At 34.1% G+C, this 18,480-nt stretch overlaps 1 protein-coding gene across 1 annotated transcript in view; it reads right to left on the bottom strand.

Annotated features, from left to right (window-relative positions):
- Nucleotides 1-18,480, bottom strand: part of LOC141489202 (dynein axonemal heavy chain 8-like) — a 395,310-nt gene that overhangs the window by 295,935 nt on the left and 80,895 nt on the right. Inside the window, 6 exon segments of the mRNA XM_074189981.1 lie at nt 118-224; nt 11,049-11,184; nt 11,915-12,034; nt 14,043-14,159; nt 15,309-15,389; nt 17,186-17,373. Coding sequence (XP_074046082.1) covers nt 118-224; nt 11,049-11,184; nt 11,915-12,034; nt 14,043-14,159; nt 15,309-15,389; nt 17,186-17,373 — 749 coding nt within the window.

Here is an 18,480-nt window from a genome sequence, read left to right as displayed (position 1 = left end):
TTTCAAGTGCAAATTTTCTTGCAGAGAGAGAACATCAGTTGACATTTAGGGTTACTAACAATTCAATAATTTTATAATACTTTGAAACTATGAATTTATTTATTTAGCAACAAATACCTTTTTAAATTCATCTTCCTTTTCACTATTATCCAGTTCTTTAGATTCACCATCAATACTTTCTTTATAGCTTCCCTTAGATCCAAAAGCCACATGTTTTTGTTGGTCTAGGCAAAAATATTTAATAAAAATTACACAGCATATAATATAAAACCATAAGTTCCTTTTTTTAAATTATGTTTACATAAATTTTCCAAAAGGAGCTTTCCATATTCTGACAGCTACAGTCATGGATGATGGAGAAGTTCAGTCCCCCACTTCTCACCATATACCTCAGACTCTATCATAAATTACTAGCATCATGCTTCTTCAGCTCTCAATCCAACCCTGGGGCCACAGTTGTTAAACTAAGATAAATCTAAAATATGTTGCCCAGATTCACTATTTGTTTAATCCAAGTGTCAGTTAACCTTGTTCTGACCAACCAAAGCTTAGTCACATTATGATATAAGAGAAAGGAGAAAATGAAAATTGTCAAGACATTAAGATAATTGCAATAGTTTGACTCTGGTGGTCTAGAGTTATTTTCTTTCTGTCTTCCCTGGTGTTATATTTGGTTCTCCTTTAAACACCTTGGGGAAAGATAGTCAGTCAAAACGATTCAAAGAGCATCTTTCACTGAGTGGAGATGTAACATACAATACAGGATGTCCCCAAAGTCTCAGTGCTGGAAACTGTTCTCTTCAATATAGTTTTTCAAGTTCTAATAGTTTGAAGCTTCCCTAAGACTTTGGGGACACCTGGTATATCCAAATGGGGGACCTGAAGCAAATTCAATCTCAGAAACCCATATAACTCCCATCTTTCAGAACTGAAGCAAATTTCTCATTATTGGCTAAGACTGTTCATTGGTGGCCATGACCACATTCTTCAGCTTTCATTCCACTCTATTTTTATGTTCTTTCTTACAAATATCTCCTGTTCAAGAATTAGTTCTCACTTATTCATTGAAAGATGACTAAAGGGATTTTTAGAATTGTAGGAAAAATGATATATCTGTCCTTAGTTGTGGTTTTCTGACATTAACATAATTATAATCTTATGCTTTTGTTATTTTTGGTGGAAAGCTGTCTAAATTAAATGAATAATTCTTAGAAGATAAACCATAATTGACTTACATTTTTTAAAGTTCAGAATTTTATATAACTACTTAAAAATATGAATTTGTCCTCATAGATATCACTAAATCTCTATGGAACGCCAACCATGGAAATGGAATGTCTTATTCAAAATAGAAAATAAAAGATTAGGAATACAGTATCTATCTATCTATCTTATCTATCTATCTATCTATCTATCTATCTATCTATCTACATCAAGGTAAAACATAGCCTTATGAGGAAATTAATGAACCCAAAGGAAGAAACATAATGGAAATCATTTAGATAGGATTTAATGAAGCCAAAAACTAATGCAATTATATTAGAGACTACTCGACTAGAATAAGGAAATACATGATGAATTATAGAGTTAATGAAACTAGCAGAGCTATAGTATAGTAATAATAGTAACTTCAACTATTTGAACATACACTGAATAAACATATACTGACAAATTCTTAAATTTAGCTACACCATGGTCAAAATATTCCAGGATTCTGAAAGAAGTTTGTAAAGATAAAATGTCTTGAACTGATATTATGAGTACCCAGGAGTAGTAAATTCTAGAGAATTTAAAGAAGGAGAAACATGGAACCTACTGGTCATCAGTATTGAGGAATTATATGGCAGAGTTGGTTGACTGTGAATAATGGCCCTGACCCAAGCAAGGCTCTAGTATTTGAGAAAGGTGTAATTATTTTGTTGAAGTTTAAGGGAATCTTCTCAGATGTGGATTCATTGACATGATCTAATATGACACCAAAGACACCAGAACTATGTGGGTATTTGGATTTATTTGGTTCCCATGGATTGGTGCCAACCTTCTGGATTAAAAAAGGATATGATAATCCAGGAGAAAAATCTATGTTATTTAAATTGCTTTCAACTTCTTCCTTCTAATATTTTCTTCTTAACCTGGGAACTTTGAAACTTGGTTATGATATTTCTCTAAATTTTCCTCCTGGGATCTCTTTCAGGTGGTGATTGGTGGATTTTTCTCTCTCTGCTTTGTCTTCTTCTTATTCTATAATTTCAGGGCAGTTTTCCTACATAATTTCTTGTAAAATGGTATCAACATTCTTAATGTAATCATAATTTTAGATAGTGTAACTATTCTTAAAGTATTTCTCTTTAATATGTTTGCCATATCAATTGTTTTTATGAGATATTTCATATTCTCTTAATTTTTTCATTAGTTTGATTTTATCTTAGAACATCATTAGTTTCTCCTAGTTTAATTCTGGTTTTTAAGAAATTATTTTCTTCCTTAAGTTTTTGATGATTACTGAAACTGCATTGTTTAGCCACATCTTATGAATCTAGAAAAATGTTGAGGAATGCACTATTTGGAGGAAAAGTTTCTCAAAACATTGTCTTTTTGAACAAAACTGATTTTTATCAAGAGTTAAGAATAACTTGAGATTTACTTTACTTTACCCATACTTTACTCTTACATATCCAGTGAAGTCCATAAAACAAATGGCCATTAATTATGTAATGCCAGGAGTTGCATGATGAGAACAATAGTCATTCAGAAATAAAAATATGGAAAAGTTGTACAGTTATAGTCAAAACTACAGAACAATGACACACTATCTTCTGGAAAGCTGCAGAGTATTCATTCATCAATTGTATAAACACAATTAAAACTTCCTGGATGCATCCTTGTAGCAAACATTGGCATCTATTAGACTATGTGATTGCAAGGAGAAGAGACAGACAGGATGTGAGAGTGGCAAAGGCAATGCTTGGTGAAGACTGCTACACTGATTACAGATTCATGCTCTCTAAGATGAAAATTCATGTTCAACCAAAGAGTTGACCCCAAGGCAAAGTAACTACTAGAAGAATTAATTTCAAGAGATTAGAGTGTCTCTCTGAGCATGGCCTGTTTGTTGTTAATTTGGAGGGAAAACTGAATCAATACACATTTGGCAACAGTGAAACAGAAAAAGAATGAGCAGTTTTCAGAGATCTGGTATATAGCACTGCATTTGCTCATCTGAACCAGAACACTTGCAAACATCAAGACTGGTTTGATGAAAATGATGGGGAAATACAGAAGTTGCTAAATGAAAAAAGAGAACTCCATAGGATGTACCAGAAGGACAGTTCATTCATGTCTAAGAAGATATCAATTTATTCCATTAAAAGTAAAGTACAAGAAAAAACTAGGAGAAATGCTCAGTAAGAAGGTAGATGAAATTCTTTATGCAGATAGTAAGAAATCGAAATGCTTTTATGATGTCCTGAAGGCTGTTTATGAGCCAAAGATATGTGATGCACCTCAATTGCTCAGTGTTGATGGATCCACATTGACAATTGATAGGGATGTGATCCTAGAAAGAGATGGGCTATAGTGTTCTTAACAGACCATTCTCACTCAATACAGAAGTTACTGACTGTTTACCTCAAGTTGAAGTCAATCAGTTCCTAGCTGAAGTCACATCTGAAGAAGAGGTTTTGAATGCTATTAAGCTCCTTTCAAGTGTCAAAGCATCTGGTACTTTTTCTATCCCAAGTGAGATCTACAAAGTGGGGGTGGGGGGTCCATTGCTCATCCAAAAGCTAACTGAAATTTTCCAGATTATTTGGCATGAAGAGGTTATCCCCCAAGAACTGTCCTTTGACAATCACAGGGATATTTCTCTTTTATTTCCTGGTAAGATTCTTACCAGAGTCCTTCTCAATAGGTTGAAAGATAGTCACCTCCTTGAGAGACAGTATGGCTGCAGAAAGGGTCAGGGAATAATCAATATGGTGTTTGCTTCCCAACAACTTCAGGAAAAATGATGCCAGGAACAGAAGAGAGGTCTGTATGCAAAGTCTGTAGATCTAACCAAGGCTTTTGATGGTAATCAGTCATGAGGATGTAAGGAAAATTATGTCAAAAAATTATGTCAAAATTCTTCAATATTGTGCATCATTTCCATGACAACATGCATGCCTAGGTTCTGAATAATGGTTGATGCTCTCAAGATTTCCCAGTCACCAATGGAGTGAAACAAGGATGTATACTTGTTACCATGCTTTTTAGCATGGTATTTTTAGCAATGTTATCAAATGCCTTCACTGAGAATGAACATGGCATCAAAGTCAACTACTGCACTGATGGCAAATTCTTCCATTTGAAAAGGCTACAAACCAAAACCAAAGCAGATGGGAGTGTTGGTGCATGATCTTCTGTTGGTCAATCATTGTGTATTCAATGCAGCCTCTGAAGCTGAGATGTAACAAAGAATGGATTGATTCTCTGCTGCTTGTGTTAATTATGGTTTAATAATTAACACCAAGAAAACACAGGTGCTCCATCAGCCAGCACCACACCCTCCATATGTAGGAATCATTGGTACTGTGGACAAGTTCATTTACCTTGACAGTGTCCTTTCCAGGGAGTTACACATTGACAATGAGGTAGACACACATATTGCCAGAGCTAGCTCAGGATTAGAGAGACTCCGAAAGAAAGTGTGGGAGAGAAGAGGTATTGGATTACCTACCAAATTGAAGGTCTACAGAGTCATTGTACTGACATCACTGCTTTATTCCAGTGAAACCTGGACAATCTACGAGCACAATGTCAAGAAATAGAATTGCTTTCATTTAAATTGCCTTAGGAAGATTCTGACGATCATCTTGCAGGAAAAGATACCAAACACTGAGGTCCTTTATTGAGCTAAAATGCGGGGTGGCTAGGTGGCATAGTGGATAAAGCACTGGCCTTGGAGTCAGGAGTACCTGGGTTCAAATCTGGTCTCAGACACTTAATAATTACCTAACTGTGTGGCCTTGGGCAAGCAACTTAACCCTATTTGCCTTGCAAAAAAACAAAAAAAAAACCTAAAAAAAAAAAAGATTGTAATTGAGCTAAAACGCCTAGCATTCCAACATTACTACAGAGTGTGCAGCTATGATGGACTGGACATGTTCTTAGAATGCCAGTAGTACGCTTGCAAAAAAGTCAGTAGACTTATGGAGAACTCACACAGGGCAAGTACTCACAAAGGGATCAGAAAAGGCAATACAGGGACACTCTGAATGTCTCTTAAGAACTTTAGAATTGATTGTGCAGCATGGGAGACACTGGCAGAAGACTGCTAAACATGGTGTGTCCTCATCAGTGAGGGTGCTGCACTGTATGAGGAAGGCAGAATTGAAGCAGCTCAAAGGAAACATGACATACATAAATTTAGAGTAAGCACTCCAAGTGTTCACATGGACTACTTATTTGTGACTGACATATGGTAGAGCCTTCTGAGCTTGTACTGGTCTGATCAGCCACAGTCGGACATACCATAATTTGTCTCAAAAATCATGTCATTTTGGTCTTCTTCAATAAGGAAGAACAAGAATCAACCAATTAACCAAGCCACCAATCATTTAGGGTTTTCTATAGGCAAGTTATAGTTATGACACAAGTCCTATTCTTAAGGATAAGAAGGATAAATCTATTAAACATAAAAGGAGTTGTACTGAATGACTTCAAAGGGTCTTTTCAGCTTTAAAATTATGATCTTATGAACAAAGATCCTAGGGATAATAAGATAAATTTAATGAATGGGTCTAGGTAGAGTAATTGGAAAAATTTTGAGAGTGACATAATACTTTCATCCTCTTAGATGGGGGTGGGGTGGAAGGAGAGTAGGGCAGTGGAAGAAGGACATGGCAGTCAAGAAACCTTCATTTATAGCCTTAACTGGATTTCAAAGTAAAGAGAAAACAATATATGAGGATGGATAAGTCTCTCTTTCAAACATGAGCAAAATGGGAATGGATAATAGAAAATGGTCTAGTTTGATTAGAAAATAAATCATATAAGGGTATGAGGTATGGCAGGAGGCAGATTATGGAAGGCATTGTGTGCCAACTCCAAAAGTTTCTATTTAATTTGCTAGAGAGTGGGAAGCAACTCCAGGTTTTGACTAGGGCAGAGACATGACAGTAGTGGTACACTAGGAAGATTTAAGGGCTATGCTGGTGGCAGGAAAATCAAATGAGAATTATTGAAATGTTATAAGGGAGAAGAAATGAAGTTTTAAACTTAGATGATTTTGATGAGATTAGAAACAAAGGGACAGGGAAAGGAAGAACTTGGAACTGATTGGATATAGGAAATTAGGAAGAGAAAAAAGTAAAGGACTTCCTGATGATTAGAACAGTGGTATCATTAACAAAAATAGAGAAGTTTAGCAGAAGGACAAGTTTAGGGATGAAGATGACAAGTTCAATGTTAGATATGTTGAGTTTAATATAATGGCAGAAGATTCAAAACAAAATAGAGAACTTTTAAGAGGAACTCTAAAAGAGGTTGAAGATGGAGACAGATATTTCAGGATCATCTCAGAGAGATCATTGATGCCATGGAAGAAGACAGAATGTTCAAGTGAGAGTATAAATTAAGAATGGCAATAGATCACATTAGATATGTATGTAGTAGGAGAACCCTTATTTCTTAGTGGGGAAAACAATTATAAGAATTCAACTTTATTAGGAACTTGTCTCAAGTAAATCCTTAAGGTAAAAATATTTATTGAGCAACTATTTTTTTTGTACAGAGACAAGAGACATAAAAATGGAAACTGCCAGAGGTGGCGCTAAGATGGTGGAGAAGAGAAGCACTTAATTGTGCTCTCCCAAATTCCCTTCCAAACAACTCTAAAATAATGCCTTAAATTGAATGTTAGAATAACGGAACCAACAAAAGATTGGATGAAATATTTTTTCCAGACCAAGACAACTTGAGAGGTCAGATAGAAAGAGCTATCTCATAGTAGTTGATGTTAAACCTAGAGCACAGCACAGAATCAGCAGCAGCAGTAGTTGCTTCCAGAGATCTCAGTTCACAGACATTCAGGGGATCAAATATCTTGTCAGAAGGAGATTAGAGGGGTGTCTTAGTGCTGAGGCAGGACACTTGCTTTGCCCATACTCATATCCAGGTTGTAGGATGCCCCACCCAGGGACCTCAATTCCTGAGTGGTACTAACAGAATAGGAGTAGCAGTAGGAGACCAGAGATTGGAGTCACAGAAGAGTGAGAAGGGACCTTCCTCACAGTCTCAGAGTAGCAAAGAGTGCTTGTGGTCACTTGGAGACTAGAACATAGACTAGGAAAGTAGCAAACATACTTCTCCTTACATAATACCACCTTGGAAGAACTGAAAATTTAGTTTCTCTGGAAATAGTTACACAAAGGCCCTGAAATTTGGGACAGTGTCACCTTCACCCCATAAGAGGTGTTCCATTTTAATAAAGAGTTAAATGTCAAATAATACACTGAGAAAATGAGCAAACAATGAGGAAAAAGCTCTGCCCACAGAAAGTTACAATGTTGACAAGGAAGATCAAAAACAAACTCAAAAGAATATAAAAGCCAAAGCTCCTACATCTAAAGATTTTTAAAAAAATGTGATCTCAGGTCATGGAAGAGGTCAAAAGGATTTTAAAAATCAAACAAGAGAGATGGAAGGAAAATTGGGAAGAGAAACGAAAATGATGAAAGAAAATCATGAAAGAAAGGAGCTTGGTAAAGGAGATGCTAAAAAAATATGCTGAAGAAAACAGCACCTTAAAAAGCACACTAAGACAAATAGGACAAGAGGCACAAAAAGTCATTGAGGAGAAGAATATGATCAAATGAAGAAGATAATGCTTTAAAAATTAGAACTGAGCAAATGGAAGCTAAAAACTTTATGAGAAATCAAGAAACAATAAAAGAAAACCAAAAATATGAAAAAAGAAGACAAAGTAAAATATCTCACTGGAAATATCTCATGGAAAATAAGAACAGATCTAGAAAATAGATCCAGGAGAAATAATTTATTAATAAAAGATCTTATACATCATTTTCAGGATTTTATCAAAGGAAACTGCCCTGAAATTCTAGAACCAAAGCATAAAATAGAAACAGAAAGAATCTACCAATTACCTCTAATAAGAAATCCCAAAATGAAAATTCCCAGTATTATAGCCAAATTCCAGAACTCCCTGGGTAAGGAGAAAATATTGAAAGCAGTCAGAAAGAAACAATTCAAATTCAAAACTTTTGGAGAGATAGAAAGAGAGAGAGAGAGAGAGAGAGAGAGAGAGCATGTGCGCACAAATGCACAGGAGTGAATTGAATATGAGGGGATTATATCTAAAAAAGTAAAATTAAGGGATGAAAGAGGAATGTACAGGGAGAAAGGAAAAGGGAGAGGCAAAAATGGGGTATAATATCCCTCATAAAAGAGGCAAAAAAGCTATTACAATGAAAGGAAAGAGAGGGGAGATGAAAGGGAGTGAGTGAACCTTATTTTCATCAGAATTGTGATTGAATTGTTTCTTTCTGAATGCTTGTAATATTTTCCTTTTTGACTTGGGAGTTCTGGAATTTGGCTATAATATTCCTGGGAGTTTTTATTTTGGGATCTCTTTCAGGAGGAGATCAGTGAATTTCCTCAATTTCTATTTTACTCTTTGCTTCTACGATATCAGAGCAATTTTCCTGGAGAATTTCTTTAAAAATAAAGTCTTGGCTCTTTTCCTAGTTATAACTTTCAGGTAGCCCATTAATTTTTAAATTATCTCTCTTGGATCTGTTTTCAAGGTCAGTTTTTTTTCAATGAGATATTTCACATTTTCTTCTAGTTTTCATTCTTTAGGTTTTATTTTTTCTTGATTTGTCACAACATCATCAGCTTCCCTTAACTCCATTCTACATTTGAAGGAATATTTTCTTCAGAGAGCTTTTGTATGTTCTTTACCATATGACCAATTCTCACTGAACTTTAGGTCTATTCTTTCCATTTGATTGAAAATGGTTTTAAAGATGTTATTTTATTTAGTGTTTTTTTAAATCTCATTCACCAAGCTGCTCACTTGGTTTTCATGACTTTTTTGCATTGTTCTCATTTCTCTTCTCAATTTTTACTCTACCTCCCTTACTTGCTTTTCAAAATCTTTTTTTTGAGTTCTGTCATAGCCTGAGACCAATTCATATTTTTCTTGGAGGCTTTGGATATTGTAGCTTTGACTTTGTCATCTTCTGAGCATGCATTTTGATCCTCCATGGGACCAAAGTAACTTTCTATGGTCAGGTTTTTGTTGTTCTGTTATTTGCTCATTTCCCCAGCCTGTGATCTGATTTTAACTCTTTGTTAAGTTAGGGTTCTGCTTCCATGGTGGAGGAACCACTTTCCCAAGCTTTTGAGGTTTTGGGGGAACCCCCCCAGGGACCTCAATTCCTTTAAGGTCTTATGAGAGTCTCTGACTTCTCTCCTAGTCTGTGCTCTCTTCTGTGAATGATCACAAGTACTCCCCTCTACCCTGATACTATGAGGAGGGTTGTTATGGCAGTATGGGGCCCCAGACTGTGACCTAGATCTGAGTATGGACAAAACAACAGAGTCATACCCCATAAATCTCTGTAGTTTCCTCCAACCCCCATACATCCATGGACTGAGCACTCTGGTAGTAACTGCTAGATGGCTCTGTAGGCCTGTTTCTGGTTCTCAGGGCACTGAGGTCTGTACACTAATTCTGGTAGTTTTCCCACTGACCTCTAGGCTGAGAGGTCTGGAGACTGCTCCTACTGCCACAGACCCAGGTGCCCCAGCTGGGCTATTTCTAAAAGGCTGTAACTCGTCACTCTAGCAAAGTGTGGTCCAGGCTGCACTACAGCCCTTTCCAACCCAGTTAGAACAGACACTTTCCTCAGATAATTCAAGTGGTCTTGGGCTAGAAAATTGTTTCACTCAGTCTTTTTGTGGGTTCTGCCACTCTAGAATTTGATTAAATTCATAATTTTAAGGCACTTGAAGTGGACTGAGGAAGAGCTTCTGGGGATTCCTGCCTCCACTCTGCCATCTTGGCCTGGCCCCAAACGTACATACTTTTTTAATAGCCTTTGGGTATAGTTCCAAATTGTTTTCCAAAATGACTGGATCAGTTCACAATTTCACCAAACATGCATTAATGTTCCAATTTTTCCACATCCACTCCAACATTTGTCATTTTTCTTTTCTATCATGTTGATCATTCTGATAGGTGTGAATTAGCTATATGCACACAAACATTTACAGCACCTCTGGCAAAGAACTGAAAATCGAGGGGATGCCCATAAATTGAGGAATAGCTGAACAAGTTGTGGTATATGATAGTTATGAATACTACTGTGGTATAAAAAATTATTAACAGGATACTTTCTGAACAAACTGGGAAGACTTACATGAACTAAAGCAAAGTGAAGTGAGCATAATTAGGAAAACATTGTTCACAGTAACAAGAATATTGTACATGATCAACTGTAAATGACTTATCTATTTGCATCAATACAATGACCAAGGAGAATTCAAAAAGATTTATGAGAAAAAATGTTATCCTCATCCAGAAAAAGACTTGATGGAGTCTGAATGCAGATTGAATTCTACTTTTTAAAATTTCTTTACCTTTCTTGGCTTCTTTGTCTACAAGTCTGCTTTCACACAAAGACTAATATAAAATTTTTGCATGCCTATTTTATGTTTGTTTTTTTGTTTTTTAGGTTTTTGCCAGGAAATGGGGTTAAGTGGCTTACCAAATGCCACACAGCTAGGTAATTATTATGTATATGAGCCTGAATTTGAAATCAGGTTCTCCTAACTCCAGGGCTGGTGCTCTTTCCTCTGCACTACCTAACTGCTTCTGCATGCCTACTTTAAAAAATGATACCTATCCTTAGAAAGTTTATAATGTTGTGACGATTCATAATTCTTAAACTTAATTAGAACTAACAAGTTCTTAAATTGTAAAGGAAAATGATCCAAAAGACTCAGTTCCCAGAATTTCTCTCTCAACATTAGAAATTAATTACCTAGTATTTGTTTTGGCGTTTTCTGAGGTTCTTTAACTTCATAAATTGACTCAAATACTGACAGAAGTTCATTGACAGCTTTTTCCACATGTCTACTCTTGTGGTTCAATATGTCAGCCCATTCCTTTGTGTATTGCTATTAAACAATGAAATTTATTTTAAGTTATTTACATATACATGTAAATATGATATAGCTGCTACAAAAGAAATAATTTATACTTTTAAATATTTATAATAGATAACGTTTATGTAACTCTTATAATTTTTATTTACTTCTAATTTTTATAATTTCAATTATCTATAGTGAAGAAAAATGGGGAGAGATGAGTGATACTTTCATACTGTGTCTGATCAGTAAAAAGTTTATGGTCAATGGTGTAGTTGCCAAAGTTGCTTCTAACAATTCACTGGCATTCAGAAGGAAAAAAAAGGAAAATCTCTAAGTCCCAAAACCCTTGACTTTTGATGCTTTACTTATCACATACAAAGGTTCATAAACACACTAACACACATGATCAAAAAAAATTACAAAGAAAATGAAGAGGAAATTAAAGAGACAATAAGATATCAAGACAATAATAAGAAAAAAGAAAAAAATTGATTATATGGCTAATCAAAAGAGGTGAAAATGGAAATAAATGGAATGTTGGCAAGAGACACTGTGTAATTAAAAGATATACAAAAAGAAGGACAGGAGAAGAGAGAGAATGAGACATAGTCATGCTATTTATTCAATCCAAATTCATAAACTTTGTGAAATGAGGCAAGGTATTGTACTATACTCTAAATTTGTATTGCAAGTTTCTATTTTTAATTTGCAAGTTAAATTATGTAACATGATTTATATTGTGATATCTAAGACCTACCTCATTGAGGATTAACATATCTTCTACTTTGGTTGCACCACTTTCTGGCAGAGAAATTAATAATGTTTTTGCCATTTCTTTTAAAACTGTATCAATATGCATTTCGCACAAGTCATTGACCTACAAAAAATAGGAGAGACCTCATTTAATAAAACACATTTGACTCCCTTAATACTATCTAGTGTTGAGATTTTAGATTAATGTGGAAATTTGAGCCTCGAAGCTTCACAAGTATGTGTCTTATCTTTTCTCATGGGCAATGCATTGTAGTAGTGTATCATCAAAGAAGGCATAGAGGACAAAGCAGAAACACATTTAACCCCATTTTATGATTATCATGCTATGAAAAAATGTATGATCCATTAAGCCTTCGTATTTTTTTAAACCTTGACTCTTGCCATTATTCCTTATTCATACTCCAAAACTGCATCATGGGGTAAAGTCATAAAAAGATTTCTCTAGTATCATTTGGTTAACACAGGATTAATCTTTCAGAAGATTTAGAGAAGGTAGGAACCCTTGGAGATAATCAAGTCAATTGACTTAATTTTACATGCAAGGAAACAGGAGTAAAAAACTGAATGGTTTAACCCCAACCTTTACAAGTACCAGTGTAAGAAAGGAAAATGTGGCCTAGAAAATAGAGGAATGATCTTGGAATCAAGAATACTGGACTAAAGGTTTGCCTCTGAAACATACTGTCTGTGGGGCCATATATATCTCTTCATGCTCCTGGACACTCTGAGACCATAATGTACATATAGGAAAGGAAAGGGAAAGTTGTCAGTACAGTGCTAAGCACTTAACAAATTTTATCCAATTTGATCGTCATAACAACTCTGAGAGATAGGTGATATTATGATCCTCATTTTATAATGGGAAACAGGTAAACAGAGGTTAAGTGATTTGCCCAGGGTAACACAGCTAGTTAGGTATCTAAGCCAAATTTGAACTGAGATCTTCCTAATTTTACTCCCAGTCCTTTAGAACTAAGTTCCTGATTCTTACCAGAGATATGGATCCAAAGAACTCCAATTCTAGGAGTTCCTCACACAAATGAAATCCCAGAAAATAGATTTTTAAATATAATGCACATCTCAGGTTCTTTACACTGAATTCAATATTAATGTATCCAAAGTACTCACACAAATCCCTACATATTTTTAATGATTTATTTCCAGTACTTTGAAGGCCAAAAGCAATTGAAGTAAGCTTCATCAAAGGGATGGAATTTTGCAAGGTAGATGAAGGAGCAATTAGGAGGCTTAGTGGACAATAGAGTGCTGGTATCAGAGTAAGTCTACCAGAGTTCAAATCTGGCCTCAGACGCTTACCAGTGTGTGACCCTAAGCAAGTCATTTAATTCTATTTGTTTCAGATCTCTCATCCAAACCATTACAATATCTTTACCAAGAAAATTCCAAATGGAGTCACAAAAAGTTGGACACAATTGAACTGAACAACAATAACAAATTAAAGTTGGGGGGAGGGGATGATTGGTGAGATGGGTATTATGTAAGACACAATATAGTCTCAGAGAAGGTTTGAGGAGGGCCACAACAACAAATATTCAATACCTGTTAAGGACCATGTTTTCTACAAATGCAGTTAAAAGATGAAAAATAGAAAAATCAATAAAAGAAGTTTTAATTTTTAGATAGTATTTTCATGTAAATCTTTAATCTTATACATTAAATAAATACCTCTTAATTTGATATAAATATCTTGTTTTCCAATTATATACACAATAGTAGTTTATCCTTGTCTTTTTTGAAATGTTTTGAATTTTATAATTTTTCCCAACCTCCCTTCCCTCCCCCAACCACCTACAGAAGGCAATCTGATAATCTTTACATTGTTCCCATGCTATACATTAATCAAAATTGAAAGTGTTGAGAGAAAAAATCATGTCCTAATACCACATAATAATAATAATAACCAACATAATCTAAATTCTAAAAAGATTCAGCACAACAGTAGACTAAATGTATAGAAAATGTTAATTTAGTGAAATTGATTTTTAGATAGAAGTCTTATTTTTAAGTATATTTAATAAATTGATAAAATGTTGATCACATTCTAAACTAAATAGAAATCTTAGTATTTTATTGCAACATCAGGAACATACCTTTATCAAAAGTTGATTAAACATATTCATAACTGAATCAACTTCTTGAAAGAAATTGCATAGTGTTAGAGATGACCATGTTAATATTGTTAATCCCTTCCTCAACACAGACTCTACCTATAAAGATTAAAATTAAACATTCCATTAGTAATAAATCTGCATTTATTGAAAACACTACACTGTCTTTATTTGTAAAATAAATTTCTTCCACTTTCCCAAAGATCATTTTTGGTACTTCCTGGGTCTCTCTCTCACACTGCTTCCTTTAATTTTTCATTGGTAAATATACGTGAATGTGTATGCATATATACATATACATATACATATACATATACATATACATATACATACACATACACATATATATATATATACATATACATATACATACACACACACACAGATATACACATATACACATATAAATGACCTGAACAAAAATAGTAAAACAAGTTAGGGGCATGGTGACTTTGTAGTAAAACACTTGTATAATTGGGAACCTAGCCAGACCCCGATAAAGGGGTGGAATGTTTACTGGGAAATTGGCCGGTCCTATAAGAGCCCCACCCCCCTTTTTCCTTAATTACCTGGAGCATGGAAATTCATCCTGAAACTTGACCAGTTTCAGGATGGATATTCTGGGTCCAGAATCACATAGACACTTGGCACCCTGCCTTCTTTGTTCAGAATCCTATAATTACACAAGCCTTGCTTGGATCCCTTTGGAATCTCATCTTTGGAGAAGATGCTCTGCCTGGGACCCTTCTGATCACAACGGTAAAAGGGCTGACTGAAATTCTGCTTTCCCCAGCCTGATGTTTCTTTCCTGAGTCAGAGTCCTCCCTCCACACACACACATTGTTTGTTTGATTGATTATCTGTTGGTAAAACTTTCTATCTCTTTTAATTGTCTTTGATAATGGTTCCTATCACTTTCATTATCTTAATTGCAAATATCCTACTAATATTCCTCTTAGGAATCAGTAGTTGTTGTTATAAGATTTCCATGATTTTACCTTTGTTATAATAATAATAAACTACTTCATGTTTCTCCCCTTCTGGAATGCCTCCTACTACAGGTGCAAATCCAATCTAAAACCATCAATCAGACAAGATATTATGTTGAATTTTTAAAGTTTCAGTGGACGCCAATAGGTTTTCCTCAGTGGATATATAAATTATTTACAATAAAATATACAGCACTGAACTATAACTGAGTTAAAAATATATTTATATTTATTTTAGTATACTTTCAGAATAACCAACCTTTTTCATTTTGGGTGCCATCAAATTAACAAATACAGTAGGTACTTCCTGGCATAATTCATCATAATTCTGCAGAAGACCCTATTAAGAGTTAAAATAGCAAATTTTATATCAATTTATTAAATTTTATTTTGACTTTCTCTACAAATAATTATTGCTATATTTAGCTTCCTATAAATCAGTTCTTAGTGATGAGTTTAAATTAAGCTTCTGTGGAGAGTAATTTAAATTAGGCTTTCCTGCATTCTTTACTGCCTGGAATAAACCTCCTCTCATCTATTTAATGGCTTAGATAAGCTGAGTGCTTGCCAGAAAGTTGAAAGATACCCGTTAGGAAGCAAAATAAATCAGCTACTGGATTGCCAAGAGAAAACATCAGAAAAGGAAAAAAAAAAAAACAGGGAGCTATATTTATTAGGAGCTTCTCTAAATTATACATGGATGCCCATCATTTCAAAGTCATGGCTCATCATGGTTAGAACTTCTTTTACAATTAACATGTGTACACATGTATGTACCTGTGTATATATATCTGTCTAAATGGAGAGGATAAATTGTTCTGCTAATCCTAGAACCAGGAAAACTTTTTGAACTTTTGTGAATAAAGGCTAAGCAAATCACTATTTAAATCTCCCTTTTTTTCCTGACAAAACTTACTTTATTTAATTAGAAGTTCCTACTTTCCCAGATTTTGATCATTTTTCCTCAAAAATAAGTTACCCAAATAGCATGCCAGAATAGTGCCCACATGTAATTCTCAAAGGAATTAAAATTTTAACATATTTGACTTAATCTTGCTAAAGTTTTTTTTGAAATTGTATTTTTTGTCCTTTTTGCCTTGCATGAATTCAGCTTTACTTTCAATTTTTTTTCATTTTAAAGGTTTTATTTATTTTTGAGTTTTACAAATTTTCCCCTAATCTTGCTTCCCTCCCTCCAGCTCCCACAGAAGGCAATTTGCCAGTCTTTACATTGTTTCCATGATATACACTGATCCAAATCGAATGTGATGAGAGAGAAATCATATCCTTAAGGAAGAAAAATAAAGTATAAGAGATAGCAAGATTACATAATAAGATATCAGTTTTTTTCTTTTAAATTAAAGGTAATAGTCCTTGGTCTTTTTTCAAAGTACACAATTCTTTCTCTGGATACAGATGGTATTCTCCATAAAAGATGACCCCAAATTGTCCCTGATTGTTGCACTGTTATAATAATAATAATAAACTACTTCATGTTTCTCCCCTTCTGGAATGTCTCATCACCCCCATGTTGCTGTTAGGGTGTACAATGTTTTTCTGGTTCAGCTCATCATTTACTTTCAATTTTTGCTAATTTCATTGCAGATTCTCTTTCAGTCTTTTTCTTTTTCTGGCTACCATCTTCATTATTTTTGTAGTATTTTGGTTTCATTACTCTATTTTTTTCCTCAGTATATAACCTTCACCACAGTTTATAAAAACCATTTCCTATGAATTGAACATTTATGCCTTTTAGTCATAAAGAAGAAAATGATCTTTCTCATATGTAAGGGTTCGATAGTTTGAAAACCCATTATTTGATTCATCTTTATCTGATTTCTGCCCATATTTTTTCCCTTCCTTCTTCCCCAATCTTGTCTAATTTTATCCTTTTCTATTATTTTTACAAACCCATTACCAAGTTTCACCACATTTCCAACAGCTAATTTGGGCATAAAATGGCAAAAGACAACATAATTTTCTCTTTGCCTATAAACAGTGAATATAGATAGAACAGATAAGATAGTTTGGGAGCTGATATTATTTTCATTTAACTGCTGCCAATATATATTAAAGCATCTTCCTTTACAAAATATTTCCCTCAAAAACTGTTAGTAAAGGTAATTTCCAATTTACCTGCACACATAGTTTATTTGATTTCAATTTAGCTTCCAGTTTTAGCAGTCTTTTTGCTGGGTCCGGTACTTTCAGTTTCATTTTTATCATGCATTTAGTTTCTCGAACAATTTCTAAAATTTTAGGATCAAAATTCACCAACAATTTCCCAGTATCTGGATGCCGTACAAAAAGTGTAGCTTGTAAAGCTGCAAATAAATAATATTTTAATTATTCTAACAAGTCTTCATTTTAGCAGATTTGACATTTTTTCTTGCCTGGTTTTCACTTCCCTCCCCATCTAGTCCAACTGTAGGTCACAGAATAGATTTCAAAAATCTATAAGTGAGTACCAAAAATTCTTAAAACTTAGATTATAAACTTCTAGAAGTTATGAACTATGTATGTACATAGACTCTATGTATATGTATATTTTTGATAATCAATATATAGAAAACAGAAAGAAATGTGTTCCTTTCTATTAGTCTACTAATGTTCAATGAAAGTACACAGAACTGCACATGAAGCTGGTATGAATTAAATGCCTTTACAATGAAGGCCACTACAATGAAATTTTACAATAAACTAAGTGTTTTTCGAGACCCAATTTTATTATTCATTCCTTCATTTATTTTATGCAAGTCAATGTCCCAACATTTTATTTATTTTTAATAATTTGGAAATTCCTTAAATTTCACTGACCTGTACTATTTTCATAAAAAAATAAGACTGAAGAATCTTGGATACAACTTTGACAAAAATAAGATAATCACAAAAACAATTTGATTCTACATTAATAGAGATTGTAAATGGAATTTTTGAAATATCCCTAAAACATTTAGTTATTCTAATTGGTATTCTCACAAAAGAACCAATATATTTTTGCATATAAAATATTGTTAATTCTGTCCAGATTTCTTTTTATAGTGGCATGAACAACATTACAATAAGGAGAAACTATCAAAAAATTAAGGGCAGCTAACTTGTAAATCAGGCAGAACAATGGGTTTGGAATCTAGAAGACTCAATCTTCTAGGTTCAAATCAGGGGTCAAACAGTTCCTAGCTTGGTGACCTTGAGCAAGTCACTTAACCCTGTTTGCCTCAGTATCTCATTTGTGAAATGAGTTAGAGAAGAAAATGGCAAATCATTCCAGTATTTTTTCCAAGAAAACCCTAAAATGGGATCAGTGTCAAACACAACTGAAATGATGAAACAGTAACAATGAACAATAAATTCTAACTATTCTAGTTTTTCCTATCATTGTTATTGTATAAATTACATTCTTTTCAATGTAATCAATGTGTATAATGCTA

This window comes from Macrotis lagotis, chromosome 5 (genome assembly GCF_037893015.1).
Source record: "Macrotis lagotis isolate mMagLag1 chromosome 5, bilby.v1.9.chrom.fasta, whole genome shotgun sequence".
In the NCBI taxonomy this organism is placed as follows: domain Eukaryota; kingdom Metazoa; phylum Chordata; class Mammalia; order Peramelemorphia; family Peramelidae; genus Macrotis; species Macrotis lagotis.
This window is presented reverse-complemented; position numbering and strand designations above follow the sequence as displayed.